The 10,306-nt window shown below is 45.4% G+C and overlaps 1 protein-coding gene, 1 long non-coding RNA gene and 2 other non-coding genes across 6 annotated transcripts; 2 read left to right on the top strand and 2 right to left on the bottom strand.

The window, feature by feature from the left end:
- Positions 1-639: 639 nt before the first annotated feature.
- Positions 640-5,578, bottom strand: LOC115659228. Of its 3 annotated transcripts, XR_004002487.1 has the most exons (5): positions 5,259-5,578; positions 4,849-4,961; positions 3,620-3,758; positions 2,264-2,553; positions 640-1,585 (listed from the first exon to the last, which is right to left on the bottom strand). It is a non-coding gene; the product is annotated as an uncharacterized LOC115659228 (long non-coding RNA). The 3 variants fall into 3 exon arrangements; XR_004002488.1 differs by lacking the exon at positions 5,259-5,578 and having other exon boundaries at positions 3,620-4,020; positions 4,849-5,241; XR_004002486.1 differs by lacking the exon at positions 5,259-5,578 and having other exon boundaries at positions 4,849-5,235.
- Positions 1,708-1,837, bottom strand: LOC115659304. Its single transcript, XR_004002523.1, has one exon. It is a non-coding gene; the product is annotated as a small nucleolar RNA ACA64 (small nucleolar RNA).
- Positions 5,579-5,889: 311 nt separating the features above from the next.
- Positions 5,890-10,166, top strand: RPS2 (ribosomal protein S2). Its single transcript, XM_030579143.1, has 7 exons — positions 5,890-6,063; positions 6,463-6,552; positions 7,147-7,254; positions 8,203-8,376; positions 8,489-8,648; positions 9,250-9,341; positions 10,049-10,166. The coding sequence occupies exons 1-7, from the start codon at positions 5,893-5,895 to the stop codon at positions 10,127-10,129; spliced, it is 876 nt and encodes a 291-aa protein (XP_030435003.1). The 5' UTR covers positions 5,890-5,892; the 3' UTR covers positions 10,130-10,166.
- Positions 8,968-9,105, top strand: LOC115659299. The gene has a single exon (XR_004002518.1). It is a non-coding gene; the product is annotated as a small nucleolar RNA SNORA64/SNORA10 family (small nucleolar RNA).
- Positions 10,167-10,306: the final 140 nt, after the last annotated feature.

The raw sequence follows: 10,306 nt of genomic DNA, 5'->3' as shown, positions 1-10,306 counted from the left end.
GATAAATGAGGATTTCACAATGACTATTGATAAGTGATTGCTTGCCAGATAGAATGCTATCAAACCAAGTTTTCTTTATCCATCTTAAGATCTGTTTCTTTATCTGGCGATAGTGGGTGTTACTAGGACAGAATCTCCTTAACAACCTGGTATTACATTGTTTTAGTGTAATTTAGATAGACTGAAGATGCGACTTCCTGCTTCTTAGATTATGGGTGCTGCTCTCTTAATTTGGCTGCATTCAAAGGCCTTATCCTTACACACCTGGGCACAGGTAGAAACCCTTGGACAATAAGCATCTCCATGACAAATTAGTACAAACTTGTTCATTCTGTACTGTGTTTGGATTATGCCTCATTATGAAATACCCAGTTGTAAAAGTTAGATTAAGTGTCATAAATGCAATTATGACTAGTGATCATTTACTTCCTAATTGTAAAGCATTTGATAAACCGATTGTAAAGATACCGTAGCCAGGATTAACCCCATTTGGAAAAAAAAAAGCAGAAACAAGTGGCTACTCTTAAGGCTGCTTTGAAAAGTGACAATTTGGGGAAGGAACAGCCTGAGGCAGAGAGGTCTGCTCTTACAGACACTGCAAATAGCAAGTTGTTTACTGGAATAATGAATGAAACCAAATTGTTAGTAAGCAAATATTTTATTACACACTGAAATACACAGGCAAACCAGACAACTGCATCAATTTACACCAACCCCTAGAAGCAGCATTTTAGCACTGAAAGACAGTCTAATCAGTTTGAAATATTGTACGCACAGACAGTAACCAGTCCACCACTTTCTCTAACCACCCTCTTTAAGTGGTTTGGCTCGCTAGAGGGCAGCATTTCTGCTGCCACACATACTGCTGAGTAGTACATATATAGAAGTAAAGGCCTTTAAATTGCTGCCTCAAATTAAATCATCGTAACACATTATAGCAGGGCGCAACATCCTCTTATTCTGTAGACACTGGTGATCCCTTTCACACAGGAAGCCGGGATGTGACCCCCCCCCCAAATTAAAAATGGGGGGAGGAAAATTAATTTAATGAGGGCTCATGACCTCCATGTAACCACCTTGCAACCCCCACCCCGAGGGGTCATGAGAAGCCCTGCTTACACATTCTGCCCTGCCCAAAAGTATTAAATCCATTACCTTTCTACAGCAGTTACAATAGAGCCCCAGTCCCACTACAGGCCTCGAGGTACTACTGGAATACAAACAGAATAGCCTTATTCCAATGCAGTACCAAAAGAGCATCTGATACCTTTGGGCTCTGTACACCACTATAATATGCTACTGTCAGCATCACTCACCACAATTTGACAACTCATGCAAACACCCATACTAGTTACTGGTCAACTTATTTTGCTGAGTAGGGACTGGAAACTCAGATGTTTTCAGTGGTAAAGACTATTAGTGTTTAAGTGAGATTGTCTTCAAAGCGTCCCATTTATAAGCAGAACACCTGCATTTAGTACATTTATCTAGAAAGGGGTACAAATGTGGAATGTTGCTGAGGTGTTCCATGGCCTTTCATGATTGTTCATGTGTGATCCATGGCTCTTCAGACTCCCACAGTGTGCTAGAAGAAAAACAAACACTTCTGGTTTTAGAAATACCAGTTATAAAACAACACCCCAGTATGTCCCTCTCCTCCAGAGGATACTGACATAGTGTTACTAGCATCCATCTCCCATTGGCCTGAGTTATAGGAACATGGGTTTTATTCCCCACACATTGGGTCTGTGGGCAATAAGCTTAATGCTCCTGTTGCTATAGGCACAGTTATCTCCTCAGAAGCCATTGCAGAGGCCAAAGGTGATTTTCAGACAGTGCCAGAGAACATCCTGTGTCCTACCACAGCCTGATGGCAGTTTGGTGCTAATGGGGAAAGGGCCCTTGAGAGACAATTAGCCTCTCAGGCCTGGCACTGAGCCAGCTCACCAGAATGCAAGACTCCAAGAGACACTGGACTCCATGCAGAGCCCAGGAAGAAGTGTGCGATCCCCTGCAAGGGCAGATCCCCGGCAGCCTATGCACGCTGGGGGCCCCTAGCCTATAAGGCACCAGTATAACTACACCTGCCAGCATGCCCTGTGGGAGCCAGCCCACAGCCTTGGAAGAAGGGAAGAACAGGGCACGCTGGAAGGTGTAGTCCTTGTGACATATGCCTGCCGCATGCCCTATTAGGGCACCCTTACCCCTCACAATAATGCCCGGTCACCCAACACACAGGGCCTGGGGCGACAGCTGGGCTTACCTGGCCAGAGTCCGGCGACTCATCCCGTTCCAGTGCTTGGACTTCTCTCGGGGGAACACTTGTTCCACATCAGCATTACTCAGAGGCATGGCGAGTAAGGAGAGTGCAAACAGGGCTAGCTCTTTAAAGCACTGTTCACTGCTACTGTCTTGAAAATTGTATACTTCCACCCAGAACTGCTCCACATCTGTGCTCTTCCATTGCTGGAAGCTGATGGCTTGATACTGGGCATCCAAGGCCCCCAAGTCACCTTTGAAAATTCAGCATGGAGATGTCAGTTGAGGTTTTCCCTGAAAGAGAATAACTGATGGACTGAACACGCACAGATTCCCACAGATTAATGTTTTCTGGAAGTATCAACTGTACTTGTTTTGCAGCTTCAAGAGCTTTGTATCTCCTAAAGCAACAGTAAACAGTTCTCCAAAATTAACAGCACACAGTGCCAAGTGGTGGGCTAGGTTACTCAAAGTAACATCAAGAAGTTTATGATCAGATAAAAGGATATCTCAAGAGTGTTTCTAGAAAGTAAGAGTAGGAAAGAAAGACTGGAGGCAGTCCAGCATTCTGAAGGCATTACAACCAGAGTTGAATTGGAACAGTTTATTGATTCTAGCAAATTCCTGAAGAACTGGCATTAGAAACTGTAAATACAGTGTATTGACAGGATCACAATACACCTGAGGCAGAAGTTCTGCATCATAGCATTACTGTTTATCTTTGCTCAGTTCAAAATGCAACTTGAACTCATACTCACAACAATTGTGAATGGAGGACCATCTAGTGTTTGATAGCTGACCAAACTTTAGTGGCATGTTACTGTGATTACTCAGGCGGTGAATATGTACCAAATCTCAGGGAACTATGGCAAAACCAGATGTAGGAATGGGAGACTAAAAACTGTAGACTGGCTGGCAGCATTTCTATAGCTTTACTGGCACACAGCTGGAGAGTGTGACAAATACATTTGATCAAACAGATTCTCATTCCGTTGGCGAAGATGTTTGTAGTAGACAAAATTTGTCTTCCCAATCATGATGCTACAGCCGTCAGTCGCAATCCCAATACACCTGCTGAAATCCAGACCAACACGGTCAAGAAACTGAATGAGCGCTGGAGCAATTGCTCTGCTGTTTCACTTTCCAAACTGACTAATCCCAAAAATGCAGACAATTTTGTTGAAGGAGGAACTGAAGTAGCACACTACAATGCAAAACTGTTTTACTGCAGCAATATCTGTGCTTTCATCTATAACCAGTGAATACTGGAGACTCACCAATGTCTGATGAGCTCAGAGAACATACAGGGAGCAATAACACTGTTTATTAACGCCATACTTTTTGTGCGATGCAAACTTACCTCTTTTTCAAACGCTGATCCGACAACTTCCCCAAGGTGATCCATGGAACTAATCTCTGAGTGGCAGGCAATGTAGCAGGCTAGATTTAAATCTGCTTGGGGCATCATGGTTGATGCTTTGATTCTGAAAATCCAGTATCTGTCAGGTGCATAGAAGAAAACGGTGTTGCATTTGTTTTATGTTTGTCAGTCCCTGCATGATGTGCAAGAATCTAGATTTTTACAAAATCTGCATGCAGCTTTGCTGTCGTCATCACCGACCATAGGCTTTCTCCAATCTTCCAACTCCTTTTCTTTTACCCACGCATTTTGGTAGTTGTTTCCATATTTTGCCCATTTTGTTGGCAGCATATTGCTCTTTTGTTGGCTTAACCTCAAAATGGCGTCTAAGCATGGCTTAGCTGAAACATGATAGGCTGTGTCAAGTGGGTGGGCCAGGAAATTCACAAACTTGCCACCCACCCTGCAAGGAACTCTGGGCAGGGGAATGGGACTTGCATGCAACATTTACCCCACCACCCACCCAGGCTGCGAAGAGCTTGGGTAGGGGAGTGGGAGTTGTATGCAGCATCTGCTCCCTCCCCCTCAACAAGGATCTCAGAGGGCTTTGGCACACTATTTTCCTACCAGCACTGCAGTATCCCAAGGGCAGGGAGGAAGGGACTAGCTTTCAGGGTCTCTCTCCCCCCAACTTCCGCCCACTCCTGCTCCTCAGTCACAGGCTGACCGGGCCTAGCCACACCAGCTACTGCATGTGCCTGCCTGAAGGTCAGAGCACCCAAGGAACAGAGATGACAGACTGAACAGCTAGTAGCCGCAGATGCACCCCCCAAACTGCACCTGCCAGGGGCCCCACGTAATCCCCCAGTGCTCTGCACTGTCCAATCAGACACCTGCTCACCAGGGCCCCACAAACCCCACCCTTCATTAGCCCAAGATTCTTGTCTTCCCCATATCAGACTTCTCCCTGAAGCAGCATCCCCCCCCCATCGGGAAGGACCCCTCCTCCTCATTCTACTTCCCTATCACCCCTCTCCCCCACGCTCTGAGGTCCCTCTCAGGCGACACCAATACAGTGCCCCCTCCACTCGCAAACCCCCACAGCCCATGTTCCCCCCTCCGGCCGGTGCAACTGCCAGTCAAGGACAGGCAAATCGCAGACTGCTCTATCCTTCCCCCCCCCAACAGCACCCAAACCACAATCCAAACCGACCGATCCCCCCCTTTACCTAGTGAGCCGGTGTAACGACAGACCAGGCGCAGAAAGCAGAGCGTGAGTGTTGTCGACCACAAACTCCATCCCTCCCGATCTGCAACCTCATGGACCCGGCGGCAGCAATTCCTGAGCAGGAGCACAGATGGTTTCCTTATGTGGCAGAAACTGCAGCTAGTTGGAAAACGGGGGGGTTGCTCAAAGTGACGTTACACCGGCAGCCACGTGCGGAGGGGGTGGGGCGCAGAGCGCAGGCACCAGCAACCCCCAAAAGCCAAAGGAGAAGGAAGCAGCCAGCAGCCTTTTAAAGGCTTTTTTTAAAACAGATTGCGCAACCACCAGCCAATCACGCTCTCCGCGGGAAGTTAAAAAACAATTTTAAAAAAGCCCCCTCCCCCAAGGACCAGGCCACTTAAAGGCACTCACCGAGCACGAAACACGTGCTTGCTGGGCGCTGCCAGCTGGCAGCTTTGCTCATGCGCAGTGCAGGGTCCCGGGCTGCTCTAGGCTGGGTCACTGGTAAGGCGAGTCTAAGTCATGCTCGATCCGGGGCTCCGCCGCTACTAACCACGCATGCGTACAGCCGGGGCTCTGCGGCGGGGCTGGAGGGAGCCCGGAATCATGGCAGGCAGCGCAGGCGTTCTGTGTTTAGGGGGCGGGGCCTTCTGCCTCTTTTGCGAGCAGTTCTCGCGAGATTTCGTTTGCTATAACTACCCAGCGGCGGAAGGCGGTGGCCTTCTAATCTGAGAGAACACGTAAGGCCGTGCTGCTGGGGCGGGTATCCGCTACCATCGGGCCCGGCTCCAGCGCGGGTGGGCCAGGGCCCCGCTGCGGAGCCTCTGCCGGGGGTCCGCCTCTCGGGCACAGGCCTATTTCCTGCCCCGGGTAACGGTGTCCGGCCCGTCTTCGCTCCCTCAGGGGCGGGGGGGGACAGGGCCTGTGCCCCAGTGGGGAGTCGTGGGGAGAGGGCAGTGGGAGCGGAGTTCGGATCTAGTAGAAAAACTCCTCCGAGTTAAGCCCGGGTGCCGGTAAATATGGATTTGTCCCTTTTGCATAGCAAATGGCGGACGACGCCGGTGCTGCTGCCGCAGGAGGCGCGGGAGGCGCAGGGGGAGCTGCAAGAGGGGGTTTCCGAGGTGGCTTTGGGAGTGGTCTCCGAGGCCGGGGTCGGGGTCGTGGCAGGGGCCGTGGAAGAGGGCGTGGGGCCCGCGGCAAAGCTGAAGACAAAGAAGTAAGTCCATTGGTCAGCTGTGCTGTCTTTAAAGACTGGGCCTTCTTCTCTCTGTAGTTTTAAGAGGTGTATCTGTGTTTAATGTTTTGTGAAGTTTACATGTGTTAATGGTCACGTGGACACCAATGACAAATGCATTGTTAAAACTGGGAGCTCTGTTACACTTCGATAGTCGTGTGATTAATAATAGAAAATTGGTACTGCATGGTAGCTTTCTAAAAAAAAATTTCAAGCTCTACCTAAAGCAATATTTCCACTGCTGTTGCAATTTAATGATAAAATGCATGTTACTGATAAAGCTAAAGAAAAAATAAAAACTTCTAAGGGACACAGTATAATTGTATGCTTATGACACCCTGGATTGTCGCTGACATTTATTGGGTGTTTTCTTGTGTACAGTGGATTCCTGTCACCAAACTTGGGCGCCTAGTCAAGGATATGAAAATCAAGTCTCTTGAAGAGATTTATCTCTTCTCCCTTCCAATCAAGGTAAGCCTATATGAATTGTGTAGGTATCTCAGAATTAGAGTGCATACTAACATTTGCAAATCAAGTTATTTTTATCATATATAACAGGTGTTGCATTAGCCACTTGGGAAGTTCTGATTATAAAGATCTGTCCCACTTTAGGGCTTCAGTGGTTGACAGTAGATGGGATTCATCTGCTCCCTTGTGATAGAACATGAGACAGTTGTCTCAAGTGGATTGAGTCTCCTGCCTTCCTTCAAGTTATTGGGAATAGGCTATGTAAAGGTACTATGCCTGATACAATGCAGCAGCTGTGTTCTGATGAAAGTGGAAAATACAGGCTTCAAAACTCAAATGGAATATATTATGACTTAAGTACATTGGATTGTACTGTGCATTATATGATATAGTTTGAATATTTAAAAACTTGCATTTTCTGTAGTAGATTATTCAAATCTTACCTAAAATATGTTAATACTAATGCTCATGTTGGTACATAGAACTGTTCATTTCTGTGCTGTGTTGCAGGAAGCTTATCAATACCATCTTAAGCCTGTCATGAGGTAATGGATAGCTTTTGAACTGTGATTAAGTAAGTTACTTTGCTTCCTGCAGGAATCAGAAATCATCGACTTCTTTCTGGTATCTTCCCTGAAGGATGAGGTTCTGAAAATCATGCCTGTCCAGAAACAGACTCGTGCTGGTCAGCGTACCAGGTTTAAGGTAGCTTTTTCACTCTTGACTAAAGTGGGAGCAGATCCATCTTTTGGCTGATGTGATACTTATTCTCCTGGTTATATATTGTTGGATAGTAAAGACTCTACAGCTACTTTCACTGGTGTTCACAACATTAGGTGGTATAGGAATTATTAGATGGTAAATCGTAGATGTTCATGAGACAACCTACCAAATATACAGAAGTCAGCTAATAAGCACTGTTGTGTTATTTATTGAATACCAGTTTTATCCTTCTGAATGTAGCCTTATAAATAGCTCTTACAAAAATTCACAATTCATTTATATTGCATGATACTGGTATGGTTCACCAGGAACTGAGTGTTGTGGAGACACTGTATTTGGTCCAAAAGAAGGAATGCTGTGTGGCCAGTTTTTTCATTGAGGTGTTCAAATACAGCCTTCTGACTAGGAGATGGCTGCAGAGGGTATTCAAGAATCAAGATCCCCAATTTTCTCTTCAACCTGAACTGTCCTTGGCTTAGGAACAGGGTTTGGGGGTAAAAGTGGGTTTAACAGCCTACCAGTCGCCTGGTACAAACTCATGTAGTTAGAGTTCCTGTAATTTTTACTTGGCTGGAATAGTGTGTAACTGAGTAACTGGAAGGTAGCAGTGTTCCAGCCACCCCTGCTGTATGGGGAGCTGCAGGGATGGGGGCATAGTTGGGGGTATTGCCCCATTGAAAAAATCTGCTGCCTTTAATGGCCTCTTTGCGTTTCTGGAGTTGCAGTGCAGAATCTGCTGCAAGAGGTGTAAAATAAGTTTGAAAGACATCAGATTCTGATGGAGATAAAGGACTCTACCATAACCAAGAGGCAAAATCTGCTGGATGTAGTCTGAGGTGGTAAAAGGTTGATAGGTATGTTCTTACTGAAAGGAGGTTTGTAAGTGCATCATGGACCCACAGCTAAAAAGTTTTTTTCTTTTAATGTTAGGCTTTTGTTGCTATTGGTGACTACAATGGTCATGTTGGCCTTGGTGTAAAATGCTCCAAGGAAGTAGCCACTGCTATTCGTGGGGCAATCATCTTGGCTAAACTATCCATCGTACCAGTACGACGAGGCTACTGGGGTAACAAGATTGGCAAGCCTCATACTGTACCTTGCAAGGTAAAGACTAATTTGCTTCACTATAGCTCTGCTGCATTTCAAAGCATGAAGGAGTTATTAGAGCTTAAATATTCTCATAGATTAGTTGAATGTAACCTGCTGTTTTGTTTAGGTTACTGGTCGTTGTGGATCTGTTCTGGTGCGTCTGATCCCAGCACCCCGTGGTACAGGAATTGTATCTGCCCCTGTTCCAAAGAAACTGCTGATGATGGCTGGAATTGATGACTGCTATACTTCAGCTAGGGGTTGTACTGCTACACTGGGCAACTTTGGTAAGTTACATTTTGGGCCAGATGTCCAATCTGTTAGCAGTTTAAACTGTCTGGCTTAAAATCATACTGTACCTCTGGCCATTTTGGGTGCCTTTGTAATATAGTCCCAGTGGATGACTAAATTACCTGTTTTATTAATACTTATTTTAGCTAATGTTAAATTAAAGCCCTTATCAAACTGGAATTGAGCTCCATATACTACCAGATTGTACAGTGCAGCTTGATCCTATCAAAATTTGATCTGAAGTTAGATCTTTCTTGTAATACAGGCTGAGGCATTGAATTATAAAGTGTCATCCTCCTGTGTGTTCTGTTCAAAATTCTCTCAGCTCTGCTCAGTTACACTTGGTGAAGTAGTGTAATTGTCGTCATTAGAGAGAGAGAGAAAATGAGTTCAATATGCACGGCAGAGGGACTGTGTGATGTAGTCTCCCTGTTCCTTTTCAGCTCTACATGTTTTCTAGATTGAGGGCCATTAAATTTGGAGGCAGGCACTGGCTTTTGCTGTCTGTATTGTGCCTTGCACAATGGAGTCCCAGCTTGGTTGGGGCCTCTCATTGGTACTGTGTAACGAAGTGCAATGTCTGACTTTTCTCAATAGCTAAAGCCACCTTTGATGCGATCTCCAAGACATACAGTTATCTGACCCCTGACCTCTGGAAGGAGACTGTGTTCACCAAGTCTCCTTATCAGGTAAGAATTAAATCAGTGCATTTGTTCATCTCAGAGTTCAGCACGCCAAACTCCTGAAGGCTGACTTCATTAGGAGTGGACTTCCTTAAAATTTCTATTGCAGTTAATAAAGTGAGGATGTGGTTTCATATAGAATCATAGAAACGTAGGCCTGGAAGAGACTTTGAGAAGTCATCTTGTTCAGCCCCTGTGCTGAGGCAGGACTCATGTATACCTAAGAAACTCCTGACAGGTTTTGTCTAACCTGTTCTTAAACCTTCACTGATTGGGATTCCAGTCCATAATTACCCTTAGTTAGTTTTCCTAGTATCTAACATAAATTTTTCCTGCTGCATATTAAGCCCAGTACTACTTGTCCTATCTTCAGTGGACTGAGAACAACCATCAGTGTCCTCTTTATAAAAGCCCATAATATATCTGAAGACTTATCAGGTCCCCCAGTCCTTTTTTCAAGCTTAAATATACTTAGTTTTTAACTTTTTTATCATTTTTGTTGCTTTCCTGGACACTCCAAGTTGGTCACTGGTATCTCCTGAATTCCAAGCTAGCTAGAGAATAAAATGGGGAGGGAGGAAACTTGGAGGGTTCAGAGAAAGATGCAATTAAGTTTGTAAAAACTCAGTCTCTAGTTTAAAATGGATCTGTTGTACAGTGAGGCCTCCAGCATCATTTGGTTCAAGGCAGTGAAATGTCTCATTCTTTTGCAGGAATTCACTGATCATCTGGCTAAGACCCACACCAGAGTTTCAGTGCAGAGAACCCAGGCGGCTGCTGTGGCAACTACTTAAATGTTTTTGTACAAAATAAAGTGATAAATGAACAAGAGTTTAGTGGATTTTTAATCCATTGAAGGGGGGATGCAGATTCATCTGACAATGTGGATTTCTGTGTTTAAGTGAAATCTGTGTTCATGAAAGGTATGGGTACAGTGAAAGGTTCAGTTTAAAATATGCTAAATGTGATAC

Source organism: Gopherus evgoodei, chromosome 10 (genome assembly GCF_007399415.2).
Source record: "Gopherus evgoodei ecotype Sinaloan lineage chromosome 10, rGopEvg1_v1.p, whole genome shotgun sequence".
NCBI lineage: Eukaryota > Metazoa > Chordata > Testudines > Testudinidae > Gopherus > Gopherus evgoodei.
Note: the sequence above shows the minus strand (reverse complement) of the source record. Positions and strands in the feature narration are given on the sequence as shown.